Here is a 14655-nt window from a genome sequence, read left to right on the forward strand (position 1 = left end):
GGGGGTAAGGAAACCACGTAGGCTTGGGGAAGGGTTCAGTTCTTGTTTTTACAGGAAAATACACATGTTTAAAAATTCAGGAGATTCTAGATATTTGGGTGCTGACAAAAGGAAAAATAACTATCCAATAAGGATCATCAAGAAAAAGAAATAATTATGGCTTGAAGGACAGGTGATAAAAATATATGTATTTAAATATATATTTATGAATATATAGATTTGCCTTTGGAGTTGGAAAATAGTTCCATCTTTCTCTAATTCCAAGCATGTTGTTAAAAGAAAAATGCAGAGTTTCTGTCTCATATCAAGAGCTGTCTGGTATGGGACAGAAAGAAGAAAGAATTTAGAAAAAATTTAATTTTTCTTCATACCTATTTTTGTCTCTATTGTAAAACTCATTGAATATATACATCTGTATATGTCTATATAAATAATGTTTAAGTTTTCCACAATGAAGAGTGAATTTTCCTGAAGTAATCTTTGAAGTTTCCAGGAAGTAGATGGGGCCCCACAACAGCAGTTCCACCTAGTTGATATGATGTCATGATGCTGATAGTGCTACTATAAGACCTGTATTGGTTATCAACTGCTCAAGACGGTTCCAACTTGGTTAGCTGAAATGGTGTAGTTTTTTTACAGTGTTCTGACTAGAACTCCAAATAGGAACCTCAGAAAAACCTGACCAAATACTCAGAGACTATTTGCAATTATACCAGACAGTAATTTGATGTGGGAGGTCCTTCTGTCTATGTTTTGCTTTTATTGGTTAATAAATAAAGAAACAGTCATGGCATGTGATAGGGCAAAAGAAAAGAGATAGGCATAGAAAACTTAAGTGAATGCTGGGAGAAAGGAGGCAGGGTTAGATAGACACCATGGTGCCACCACAAGAGTAAGACATGCCAAAAATTTGCCAATAAGCCACTGCCACATGGCAAAACACAGATTAATAAAAAGGGTTAAATTAATATGTAATAGCCTAAATTAAGCTATAGATAATGGACCAAACAGTGTTTTAATTAGTACAGTTTCTATGTGATTATTATTATTTCACATCTAAGCTAGCCGGGCAGGAACCAACAAACAGCCCCTCCTTCTATAGTAATCATGAAATTTAACTATCATTTTACTCTTACAGGATCCCATAGAAAGACCATTGCCCCCATGACAGCTGGAAATACTTCTAAAAAACAATGCCCCCTCTCCCAGTAAAGTTTGTCCTCAGGGTTAGGAACATCATTTAGTGATTGATTATAATTAGTATATGGTAGTAGGTTGGGAGAAAATTATGTAGCATCAGGGATATCTTTGAAAAAAAAGAGAGGAAATTGTATGGGATAATAGATTAGTTTTAGCTTACTCACACTAATAATAATAGTGAGTAATAGAATGAATACTTGTGGGTTATTATTTATAGGCAGTTTACATTGGTGGAGATTCTTGTATATTGATACAAACTTGAATTGTATTGAATATGTTCCTGTTTTCATCTATAATATTTTTATATCTAGGCAAAGTTATTTTGTCATATTGTATGCATGTAAGCTTCCACTTCTGCTTAAGACATTTTGTATTATTGATACAATTTTAGAATATATTTACCATATTGCAATATACATTTCTACCTCTGATAAAGATACTTATACATTGCTTACATTTTGAGATCTTTGTCCTCATTTGTTGCACTGTTATTTAAAGATTGTTTAATATTCTAATATGAAGTCTTAGTCTCTAAGTTATATAGGTATTAAGAGTCATAGGTTAATACTCATCCATGTTTATCATACTTATAGTTAGACTAATCAGGTTTTTTAGATAAATAGAGATTGCATTCTGCATAGATAGGTAATATTGAACCACTTCAAAGAGCTGTAGATTATGGCATTTAAATAACTTAGGATTCTGTTGAAGTGAGACACAATTGTTTCTGGCAGTACTGATCTATTCCTGAGAGAATGTTGAGCATCAAAGACACTCCACTTGGAGCTTGTTTCCTTCCTGGCAAAACTGGCCTTTGGGCAAGGAACTGCCCATGTATCAACCACTGATAATATACATGGTATCCAGAAATGAATAAGCAGGACTGTAAAATCTTACCAAGACAAGGTAAGACAGTTTTGAAAAATCTCCTGCCTCTGAAAATAGTCTGTCAGTTACTCTAGGCCTTGGCCAAAGTTGGTTGCTCCAACATCACAAATGAAACTTTGGGTGGTTGCCCAGATAGCCAGTTGTCTCTGTCATTTGTTGCTCATTTTAGAAGTTTCTTTATTGTACTTCTTGCTTACTCAAGTAATATTTCCCTTCTCTGGCCAATGACGGGGTTGAAGACTAGATAGTTGTAGTTACTTTCATCTCATGACTTGGCCAAGTTATTTATATACAAAACTTGAACTCATGAGGATAGAATAATTATTGAAACATTTATCAAATGTTTCTTCTTCATATTGTTTATGCTGGTTGTAATTCTATTTTTATACCAGATATTTGTTATTATTGTATATAACTTTGTATTAGACTTAGAACTTTCTTATTTAAACAAAAGGGGAGGTACTACAGGAATTCCTACCACCAGTAGCCTTTAAGTTACCTGTCCACTTGGGCATGGCCTCTTTACTATGTATGCCGATGTAGAGTGCACATCCAGTCTTTTTTCTGGCTATGGGATTTCGTCGCTGCTCCCAGTTCCAGCAGAGGACTGTGATCTGTGTATCTACCCCTAAATAAATAACCTTTTATTATACTCAATTCTGAGACAGAGTGGGATTTTTTTAGAGTTATTCTTTACTCAAAAGATGCTCAATCATACTACAAAAGCAGTTGTACAACTATATTCATAGCAGCATTATTTGTAATAGCCAGAACCTGAAAAAAACCTACATGCCCTTCAACCAAATAATGGATAAAGAAAATATGGCACATTTACACATTAGAGTACTACTCAGAAGTAAAAACAATGACATTTTGAATTTTGCATGCAAATGGATGGAATTAGAAAACACTATCCCAAGAGAGGTAACCCAAACCCAAAAAGATGAATATGGTATATACTCACTCATACGTGCATACTAGCTATAAACAAAGGACATTGAGCCTATAGTTCAAGAGCCTAGAGAAGCTAAGTAATAAGGAGAATCGAAAGAAAAACATATATAGATACATCTGGAAAGTGGAAACAGATAAGATCGCCTGACATAATTGGGAGCATGGGGGTGGGGGAAAAGAGAGGGTGGAAAGAAAAGAGGAGGAGAGAAGGGGAGGGTTGAGGAGGGAATCAGAGAGTCAAGATGGAGGAAGGACAGTGATAAGAGCAAGGAAAGAGATATCTTGATTGAGGAAGCCATTATAGGGTTAGCAGAAACCTGGCTCTAGAGAAATTCCCAGGAATCCACAATGATACCCCAGCTAAGACCGTAAGCAACAGAGGAGAGGGTGCCCTATCTTGACCTGTAGTCAGACTAATGAATATCTTAAGTATCACCATAGAACCTTCATCCAACAATTGATGGAAACAGAGGCAGAGACCCACATCAGAGCAGTGGACTGAGCTCCCAAAGTCCAATTGAAGAGTGGGAGGAATGAGAATATGAGCAAAGAGGTCAATACCACGATGGGTTCACCCACTGAAACAGTTTGTCTGAGCTAATGGAAGCTCAACAACTCCAGCATAGGACCAAACTAGTTCCTTTGAATGTGGTTGACAGTTGTATGGCTGGAGTAGACTAAGGGGCCACTGGCAATGGCACCAAGATTTATCCCTACTCCATGTACTGGCATTTTGGGATCCTATTTTCTTTGGATATACACCTTGCTCAGCCAATATGCAGAAGGGAAGGCTTCCACAAATCAATGTGCCTTACCTTCTCTGAAGATTGGATAGGAGTGGGGTGGGAGGGAGTGTGTAAAGAATGGAAGTAAGGGAGGGAAATGGAAACTTGGGTTGGGATTTTTTTTAAAAAAAATCTAATAAATATTTAAAACTTAAAAATAAAGAAATGGAGATGGATGACTGCACAGGGATTTCTCTGGAGTTGTCATAAGTGTCACTTTGGAGATATCTGGGCAGTTCAATGAATTGAGACAAAGGAGTTACTATGAAATCACCAGGAGCTTTCTGCATTTGAGGGTATTTCCATAAAGCTTCTGTACCTTTCATTTCTTACAGAAATTGGGATAGGCAGGACAGACTCAGAGAGATGTAGTGACGAATCAAAAACAGAAGAGCCAAGTATCAGGAGAAATAACCAGGCATCCCCAAAGTTGGCCACGATGAGGGTCACTCACTTCTTTTGAAGTTCTTTTGGTAAATGAACATGGAAGGTGATCTTTAAGGTGCACTGGTTGGGTTTATGATGTTGATAGGAGGAGAATACAGGTAAGAACCGGTAGATGTGTTCACCAGCAGCTTTATCACTCTTGTTTGAATCTCTTGGGAAAGAAAACAGACACTGTGCTTGGTCTGTGCAGTGCTCTGGTCAGTTACCTCAGCAGTGTTGCCTCTCAGCCAGTGTCAGTGGGAGCCAGGTTCTGGGGCAATGAAACCATTTTATTCCTTATGAATGCTCCCTAGTTCTTCCTGTTCATCCATCCTGCTTCCCACCACCCTAGACTTTTACTCTCTTATCATAATTGTTTGTGGGGGTTAAGTTGTCATTTGATAATACTTCTTTCATGATGAACAGGAGTGTAGACATTGTCTACCCACGGAGCAAAAGTCTCGACCCACCTACGTAGGAGGGAGATAAAAAGTAACATGGGCTTAAGGACTAGAGGAACATGGTCCAATGGATATCTAGAAGGAAATGTCTTTTTACTAGAAAAATTGTCATGAAACAGTCTGCTGTGTGCTTTACTATTTGTGTGGCCGGATGGATTCCCAAATGGGACATTTTCCCACCACACAGTCTCTGAGAGCTAAGAGACTATTGAGCTCTGATGTTAGATGCTGAGGATGTGGCAAGACACAATAGAATAGCCTAGTAAGTAGGAGGAAAATAATTTGAGGTCACAGTCATTGGTCACACACACACATGTCCACGTGTGCAGCCTGGGTGATCCTCGTGTCCACCTATGTGGACTGACAGGTAACATGCTACATAGGGGAAAATTACATCATCCCCAGGGGAAATGTCAGACCTCTTATTTTACCCTTTATTGCACATTGATGTTTTCTTGTATTTTACATAATTTTTAAACCATTTGGTACTTAAATTCTGTTTATACGATCTTCTGCCTACTTTCAGTTTGGGAAGCAGATTGTAAGCGACCCTGCTCTATCCTCTGTCTGTCCGGGTAAGACCATCATGACTGCCTCTTACCTTTCTGTACTGAAACTTCTTACTGCATTTCTTTTTTTGTGGACTGGTTTTCTTTTCTTTATGTTTAAAAACCACTATGGAGTTAGTACATGTGATAATTGTCTTTCTTTGTCTGGGTTACCTCACTGAAAATAATGTTTTCTAGCTCCATCCATTTGCCTACAAAATTCAAGATGTCATTATACTTTTCTGCTGTGCAGTATTCCATTGTGTAAATGTACCACATATTCCTTATTCATTCTTAGCTCAAGGGGCATTTAGGTTGTTTCCAGGTTCTGCCTGTGACAAACAATGCTGCTGTGAACATAGTTGAGCACGTGTCCTTGTGGCACAGTTGACTGTCCTTTGGAAATATACCCAAAAGTAGCATTACTGGGTCTTGAGGAAGGTTGTTTTCTAATTTTCTGAGTGATCACCACACTGATATCCAAAGGGGCTGTACCAGCTTGCATTCCCACCAGCAATGCAGGAATGTTCCCTTTACCACACAACCTCTCCAGCATAAGGTGTCCTCAGTGTTTTTGATCTTGGCCATTCTTATAGGTGTAAGATGGAATCTCAGAGTTGTTTTAATTTATATTTCTCTGATGGCTAAGGATGCTGAGAATTTCCTTAATTGTCTTTCAGTCATTTTAGATTCCCGAGTTCTCTGTTCCTGAGATCTCTGTTTAGGTCTGTACTCCATTTTTTTTATTGGATTATTTGTTCTTTGATAACCAATTTCTTGAGTTCTTTGTATATTCTGGAGATCAGACCTCTGTCTGATGTGGGATTAGTGAAGTTCTTTTCCTATTCTGTAGGCTGTTGTTTTGTTTTGTTGACCATGTCCTTTGCTTTACAGAAGCTTTTCAGTTACAGGAGGTCCCATTTATTAATTGTTTCTCTCAGTGTCTGCGCTGCTGGGGTTATATTTAGGAAATGATCTCCTGTGTCAGTGCGTTCACTTTCTCGACTATAAGGTACTTCCCACTTTCTCTTCTATAAGGTTCAGTGTGACTGGATTTATGTTGAGGTCTTTGATCCATTTGGACTTGAGTTTTGTGCATGGTGATAGATACGGGTCTATTTTCATTCTTCTATATGTTGATATCCAGCTATGCCAGCACCATTTGCTAAGTATGTTTTCTTTTTTCCATTAGATATTTTTTGCTTCTTTGTCAAAACTCGGGTGTTCGAAGGTGTGCAGATTGATATCCGGGTCTTCAATTTGGTTCCATTGGTTCTCCTGTCAGTATTTAAGACAATACCAGGCTGTTTTCAGTACTGTGGCTCTGAGGCAGAATTTCAAGGCAGGAATTGTGATGCCTCCAGAAGTTCTTTTATTGTGCAGGATTGTTTTGGTTGTCCTTTTTGCTTTTCCATATGAAGCTGAGTACCATTCTTTTGAGGTCATTTTTTTTGTTTTTTTTTCTCCTTTTTGGGGTTTTTTTTTTTTGGTTGGAAGACTTTTGATGACTGTTTCTATTTCTTCAACAGTTATAGGTCTGTTTAATTTGCTTATCTGGTCTTGATTAATTTTGATAAGTGATATTTATCCAGAAAGTTGTCCTTTACCTTTAAGTTTTCCAATTTTGTGGAGTACAGGTTTTCGAAATATGACCTGATGATTATTGATATCACCTCCGTGTCTGTTTTTATGTCCCCTTTTTATTTCTGATTTTATTAATTTAGATATTCTCTCTGCCTTTTGGTTAGTTTGGATAACGGTTTGTTTATTTTGTTGATTTTCTCAAAGAACCAACACTTTGTCTCATTGATTCTTTGCTTTGTTTTCTTAGTTTCTATTTGATTGATTTCAACCTTCAATTTGATTATTTCCTGCCATCTAGTTCTCTTGAGTGAGTTTTCTTCTTTTTGCTTTAAAGTTTTCAAATGTTCTCATAATTCACTAGTGTGGGATTTTTCCAGCTTCTTTATGTAGGCAGTTAGTGCTGTGAACTTTCCTCTTAACTCTGCTTTCGTTGTGTCCCACAAATTTGACTATGTTGTGTGGTCGTTTTCATTGAATTTTAAGAAGGCTTTAAATTCTCCCTTTATTTCTTCCTTGACCCATTGATGATTCAGGTGAGCAATGTTAAATTTCTGTATGTTTATGTGCTTTCTGGAATTAGTATTGTTGTTGACTTCTAGTTTTAAAACATGGTGATCTGATAAGATACATGGGGTTATTCCAATTTTTTTGTAATTGTTAAGGTTTGTTTTGTTACCAAGTACAAGGTCAATTTTTGAGAAGCTTTCATGAGGCACTGAGGAGAAGGTATATTCTTTTATGTTTGGAGGGAATATTCTGTAGATGTCTGTTAAGTCCATTTGAGTCATAACATCTGTTAATTCCCTTATTTCTTTGTTCATTTTTTATCTGACTGACCTGTTCAGTGGTGAGAGTGGAGTGTTGACGTCTCCCACTATTAGTGTGTGGGGTATAATTTAAGTTTTAGAAGTGTTTCTTTTATATCTGAGGATGCCCTTGTATTGGGGGCATAGATGTTCTGTATTGAGATGTTCTCTTGATGGATTTTCCTGTAACTAATATGAAATGTCCTTCTTTGTCTCTTTTGATGGACTTTAGTATGAAGTCTATTTTGCTAGATATTAGGATAGCTAGACCTGCTTGTTTCTTAGGTCTATATGATTAGAATATTTTTCCCAACCCTTTACAATGAGACAATGTCTGTCTTTGAGGTTGAGGTGTGTTTCTCGCATGCAAAAGAAGGATAGATTCTGTTAACCTGTGTCTTTTTATAGGTGAGTTGAGTACATTTACATTAAGGGATATTAATGACCAGTATTGTTTTCTCCTGTTAATTTACTTTGCATTGTGGGTAATGTTAATTTGTGCATTTTGCCCTTCTTTGGGATTTGCTGTTATGAGACCACCAATTGTCTGTCTGGGTTGGAGTTTTCCTTCTAGTATTTTGTAAAGGACTGGGGTTGTAGCTTTGTATTGGATAAATCTGGTTTTGTCATGGGATATCTTGTTTTGTCCTTCTATGGTGACTGAAAGTTTTGCTGGGTATAGTAGTCTGGGCTGGCATCCATGCTCTCTTAATGTCTTCATAACACTTGACCATGACCTTCTGGCTTTCATTGTCTCTAATGAAAATCAGATGTAATTCTTATAGGTCTGCCTTTTATGTTTCTAGGTCTTTTTCCTTTGCAGCTCTTCATATTATTTCTTTACTCTGTATTTTAGTGTTTTGAATGTTATGTGGCAAGGAGACTTTTTTATCTAGTCTATTTGGTGTTCTGTAAGCTTCTTGTATCTTCATAGGCATGTCTTTCTTTAGGTTGGGAAAGTTTTCTTCTATGATTTTGTTAAATATGTTTTCTGTGCTTTTTAGTTGAACTTTTTCTGTACCTACGATTCTTAGGTTTGGCCTTTTCATGGTGTCCCATATTTCCTGGATATTTTGGGTTAAGCTTTTGTTAGATTTGGTGTTTTCTTTGATTGACGAGTCTATTTCCTCTATTGTATCTTCAGTATTGGATTTGCTAATGTCTTCCAATTTTTTGTTTGTCTTTTCCTCCATTTCTTTGAGGGAATTTCTCATTTCCTTTTTAAGAATTTCAAACATTCTCCTGACGTTATATTTCAGATCATTTTCTTCTGCTTCATCTATATTTGGTTATTCAAGTCTTACTGTTGTAGGGTCTTTAGATTTTACTCGTGCCATGTTTCTCTTTGTGGTCTTTCATGTGTTCTTACCTTTTCTACTCATCTTTTTCTCTAATGGGTGTGATTGGGGCTGTCTGTGATTCTGTTGATTAATCTAGGTGACAGTGAATCTAAGCTCAGATAGTTGTTCCTCATGGTACAGTCAGTGCCATGCTTCTCGTTACCCCTTTGGTCACTCTGTGTTCCTGGTGGTTGCTCGGGACTCCCGGGCTTTACTCCACTCTCTTGGAGTTTGCTGTCTCAGACTTGTTCTAGCCTAGGTTGCCAGCTGAAATGTGTTTCTGTAAATGTCCCTGATCTGGATCCTCTCCTGCAAATGTCCCTGGCTTGGAGTTGGTTCTGTAAAGGACTCTGTCTCCGGTCTACTCCCTCAAAGGTCCTAGGCTTGGGAGCTCCCAGACCCACAGAGGACCCGGCTCAGGCTTACTCCTTCAGAGTTCCAGACTTACATTAGGACCTACAGATGTTTCTGGTTTCTGTTAGTCCCTTTGATTTTCCAGACCAATGACCGGACTCATAGAGGTTCTGACTCAAGCCTACTCCCTCTGAGGTTCCAAACTCAAACTTGGACCTCCAGAGATCTCTGGTTCCCTCCCACTCCCTCAGAGGTCCCAGATTCATGCCCAGACCCACAGAGGTTCTGGCTCATGCCTAGTTCCTAAGAGGTCCTAGACTCAAGCCCAGACCCTCAGGGGTCCAGGCTTAGGTCTACTTCCTTGAAGGTCGCAAATTCACGTCCAGACCCTCAGCAGTCTCTGGCTCTGTCTCAATCGCTCCGCAGTTGCTCCCCTGTACCTGTTCCTGTGGAGTTCGCTGTCTCAGGTCTGCTCTGGCCCAGGTCCCTAGCTCAGTCTTGGTCTGCTAATGCCCCTGGACTGGATCTGCTCCCGTTCCCATGTTCTCAGGCCCACTCCGGCCTATGTCTCTTACTGCACTTCTACCTCAGTGACCTCCAAACTACCTCTCACACCTCCAAACCATGTGTTCTCCTACTTGCTCACACTATACCTTCTTTCTTCTCTTCTTCATTTCTTCCTTGCTTTCCTTCTTAAACAGCTATACTCTTAGATATAAAAACTATCTATGAACTACACCATTGCCAGGCACTACCGTGACACCATGTTTTCTGATCCTTGAGTGGAAGCCAACAGTAATGCAAGTTTGCTAAGACCAGGGAGTCAGGACTCTGATAAGTGAATAGGGCCACTACTCTGTGTTTCCCAAATAACTGCAGAAAATTTAATTAATAGTGAAAACTCTCTAACATGGATCACACAGAACACTAAGAACTAAGAATATTAAGATTAAAAACCAGAGGATGCAGAGCAGCTGTGAAATGATGTCTTCTGGACTTGAAATCCTGTTGTACTCATGAACCAAGAAAAAGATGTGGCTACCTACACAGGCTTGGGACAATCAACATTGAACATAGATGGGGAGGACCTTATGAGGCCCCATCCCTCCCAGAGAAGCAATGGGCTATTAATATTGATGGGAAAAGGAGCTCATTTTAATTAGTCATAGCCATGAATATGTTGTCCTTGATCAAGTGAATAGCCACAACCCAAACATACTCATGTAAGCAAGCCTAAAAATCCTTGAATGCACACACACACACACACACACACACACACACACACACACAAATGAAGGAAGAGTAGGACTTGCTTGTAGAAAAGAATCAAGCAAATGGCAGGGAGTGGTGTGATAGAATATTGGAGGAACTCACTCAGTGGAGGCATCAAACCCAGGCACTGACCAAGTTGTCACCACGATGAGCTATCAAGGACATTATCAGTGCAGAAGGAGTGGGTGTTGTGGACCATCCTCATAAAGACAGCAGATAGAGACTGCAGAGTGAAGGCATGGGTGGGAGTCAGACATCACCACCCAGAGAAGAAAGGGTCTCCCACCAAAGAGAAAAGCTATCTGGTGGGGATCATTACATATTGACTTGAATCCTTGAAATAGGGTTTGTGTTGAGTTAAAATAACCACAAAGGCACAGAAAGAGAACTAAGACATCTACCCAGGCTCCTGATGGGACTGAAGGGTCAATGGACTGAGAAGGCTGACTCTTGGTTGTGGGAGGAGGAGGCTAAATAGCCCTGTATAGGAGTCCCTACTTCCCTTCCTCATATCAGTGTAGCCAGGGAGTTGAAGGAGGAAATGCTGTGAGCCGGAGGCCATGATGGCCCACTCAGGTAACGGTTTTAATGATGTACACTGGGATAGGATCCCTCTGAGTCATCTGCCATACTCCTGATGGAGTCTCTCCAGGGTTCCTGCCAACTCACCAGCAGAGGGTGGCTATGAGGCTGAGTTTGTCCAATGTCTCTGGTATACCCATGGAGGCCATTCAGTTTGGTCCCAGATGCCACAGAGGATAAAGCCGCCTTAATTGGCCACTGGAGACAGCAAGTCCCAGCTCATCCATGCAGAGCATCCTCCCCAACAGAGTGACCCCAACTATAGACACCCACACACTGCACTGATAACAGACATGGAAGAGGAGGAAAGGCCAGCAAACCCAGACCTCACATTTCACAAGACACAGAGTCTGCTGCAGCCAAGACTTGCACACACAGACTCTCAGTCCAGGTCTACACCTCTGCCCATACCCACCTCATTCTACTGTCCAGAAAGCCATAGCTGACCTCAAGAAGGAAAAGGAACCCATGGTGTCCATCTTCAGCACAGACCAGCCTCAATAGCATGGGGACCTGAGGAGCATGGGTGGTGGTATCTGACTTTGTGTGAGTCCTGAGTCTCACCTAGATAAGGTAAGGTCAGCATGTTATCTGTCAAGAAAGCTAAAAGTAGAAGATGCCATATATGGCAAACATCAGGGGTGGGTGCTCACGAATAATTGTGGACTAACTCTGTAGACAAAGGTATTCTGTTGTGGTCAAGCATCACATTAGTCCAGGTCACAGTTAGCACTTCTGCGTTGTCCCACACAGGGTCTTCATCTTGAACAGCAACTCCAAGTTTACAGTCATGTGGGATGAAGCTCTGAAAACATCACAAGACAGTGATGCTGCTGGCTTAAAAGGGGCAAGGCTAAGGCAAGCACAGCCTGTGTCTTTACTGTCACTGTAACACTCTTCTCCCACAGCAGACCTTCCACAGCTACCTTCTCCTTCTACATAGGTCTCTAGATGTATTTGATCCTTGGCAAGCTGGAGAGATTCTGCTTGTCCTTGCTCCAACAGGAAATATAGTACCAGCTCTGGTGTAGACATATCTATACACATCACACTGGTCACAAGTGAAACCCATATGGTAATGTCTTAGATCCCTGTCAGGGTCAACTGTGAGCACAAAGTTTCCTACACACCTTTGACCTTACATGGGAAAGTCAGCTCTGTAGTATATTGTGAAATCATATAGACAGATTCCATGACCTCATTGTGTACAGTATATGATAGACAGGGCAGCAGCTAAGTACATACACTGAGGGATTTCCATGAAATTTGAGGCTAATGTAGAGCAGATATTTTGTTCCTCTCTAGGCAGCCTCCCATGTTACTCCTGGGACAAACAGTAGCAATCATAGCTACCTGACGAGAAATTTGTCTACATTCCAGACTGGACATAAAGAGAAGAGAAAGTAAGCATGAATGGCCCAAAGACACTGGTTTTAACTGGCAAAGAGTAAGACCTTGTGAACCCCAAAGCTGAAGTTGGAGCAGGGAACAGAGCAGGCAATGAGATCAGATTAGTGACCATGATTGTGTTCTGGTTTATTTGGGGGCATGGTGCTGCCTCCTCACCCTAATTTCCAACATCTAGACATTGGCAGAAGCTGTTCACATCAACAAGCAGAGTCTGATTGTCACTGTGTGCCAGCCTTTGAGCTACAGCTTCTGAGGTGAGATCAGAGTCTGAGTCTTGTGAGGGACATAGACACAGTCTGAGTCTAGGAAGATCAATTTCTTGCTGTGACACCACCCTACAAAGGGAAGAATAACCCACTCCAAATTTATTGGAGGACACCTGGTACTCATGAACATTTTTGAATCAGTAAGGTGAATAACTATGGAATATTTAATGGGACGTGGGAAACAGCTGCTTCAATGGCACTGCTCAGGGGTGTCCCTTGGGTGTGTGAGCACAGGAACCAGAGGCAGACATAGGGATACTGAGAGGTCTGTACTCTGGGAGTCACTAAGTCTGGAAGTCTCTTTATAGCCTCAGCTTACGAGCTCAGGCTTCCACACAGGAGGACTCAGCACAACTTCGTGAATTAAATAACTCTGAGGAAATTCCCTTTTCAGGCCACACAAGCTCATCTGGAAAGATACCAGAGTAGCTACTGAACTATTGCACAAGGGTCAGCATGTGACCAACAAGCTCCTGCAGCCTGAGGCACATCCGGCCGTACTGGTGAGATCTGCTCCCTCTCTCTGCCTCCCCCACTCTCTCTTCAGCTGTCCCCACTCATGGTCAAACCAGTCCACAGAAATGGAAGTCTACCAGCAGTGTCCTTGCAGGGATTTGTGCTGGTCGGATTTGGGGGAAGTGCAGAGACCCAGGTCCTGCTCTTTGCTGTCTTCCTGCCTCTGTACATGCTGACTGTCCTGGGAAACCTCACTATGATCGTGGTCATCACACTGGATGCCAGCCTGCACTCCCCCATGTACTTCTTCCTCAAGAACCTGTCCTTTGTTGACCTCTGCCTCTCTTCTGTGATTGTGCCCAATGCCCTGGCCAACATTTTCTCCTCTTCCAAGGTCATCAGCTTTGAGGGATGTGCCACTCAGTTCTTCCTTTTCTCCTTGTTGGCTGCCACCGAAGCTGTCCTCTTAGCTGTGATGGCCTACGACCGTTTCATGGCCATCTGTAGTCCCCTGAGGTACCCTGTGACCATGAGCCCTACGACCTGTGCCCGTCTGGTTCTGGGTACCTTCTGTGTTGGCTGCCTGAACTCCATTGTCCAGACCAGCCTCACATTCCAGCTGCCCTTCTGCAGTTCCAACCACATTGATTCCTTCTTCTGTGATGTGCCCCCACTGATCAAGATTGCTTGTGCAGACACAACTCTCAATGAACTTGTCATGTTTGGTATCTGTGGGTTCATCATTGTGTGTGCTGTTCTTGTGGTCATCATTTCTTATGGCTACATTACAGTGACCATCCTCAGGATGCAGTCAGGGTCAGGGCAGCACAAGGTCTTCTCTACCTGTGGCTCCCACATGACAGCTGTAACATTGTTTTATGGAACTGGTTTTGCTATCTATGGCCAGCCAGGGGGTATGGAATCCATGGAGCAGGGCAAGCTGGTCTCCATCATATACACCCTGGTGATCCCTATGTTCAACCCCCTCATCTACAGTCTGCGCAACAAGGATGTAAAGAATGCCCTGAGGAGACTGGGTCAGAGACACAGTCTGGTGAAGAAGAGTGGCTGGTGTCATCATTAGGGACTACACTAGGGTCATAGAAGAAAAGAATTCTTGGGAGACAGACTATCTTATGGTATTTCTACCTATTCTGTTTTATTTGCTCTCTCATTTCTTACTTCTTTTTGTTCATTGATGTATTCATCCACCCAAATATCCACTCATCTATTTCCCATATATCCTGTCTTTCATGAATGTGTATTATTAGGCAGACATTTACAGAATGAGAATAAGACACATTCATTGCCACCAAATTGTCC

At 41.0% G+C, this 14655-nt stretch overlaps 1 protein-coding gene across 1 annotated transcript; it reads left to right on the top strand.

Moving 5' to 3' along the window:
- The first annotated feature begins 13435 nt into the window (after nt 1-13435).
- LOC125405338 (olfactory receptor 9S13-like) lies at nt 13436-14416 on the top strand. The gene has a single exon (XM_048441763.3). It carries the CDS (start codon nt 13436-13438, stop codon nt 14414-14416), a length of 981 nt encoding a protein of 326 aa, XP_048297720.3.
- Nucleotides 14417-14655: the final 239 nt, after the last annotated feature.

The sequence above is a fragment of the Myodes glareolus genome, chromosome 1 (assembly GCF_982192425.1).
Source record: "Myodes glareolus chromosome 1, mMyoGla1.1, whole genome shotgun sequence".
Classification (NCBI taxonomy): Eukaryota; Metazoa; Chordata; class Mammalia; order Rodentia; family Cricetidae; genus Myodes; species Myodes glareolus.

What these genes read in the sequence shown, in the direction of transcription:
- LOC125405338 (XM_048441763.3), top strand. Translation starts at nt 13,436, where the DNA reads ATGGTCAAACCAGTCCACAGAAATGGAAGTCTACCAGCAGTGTCCTTG.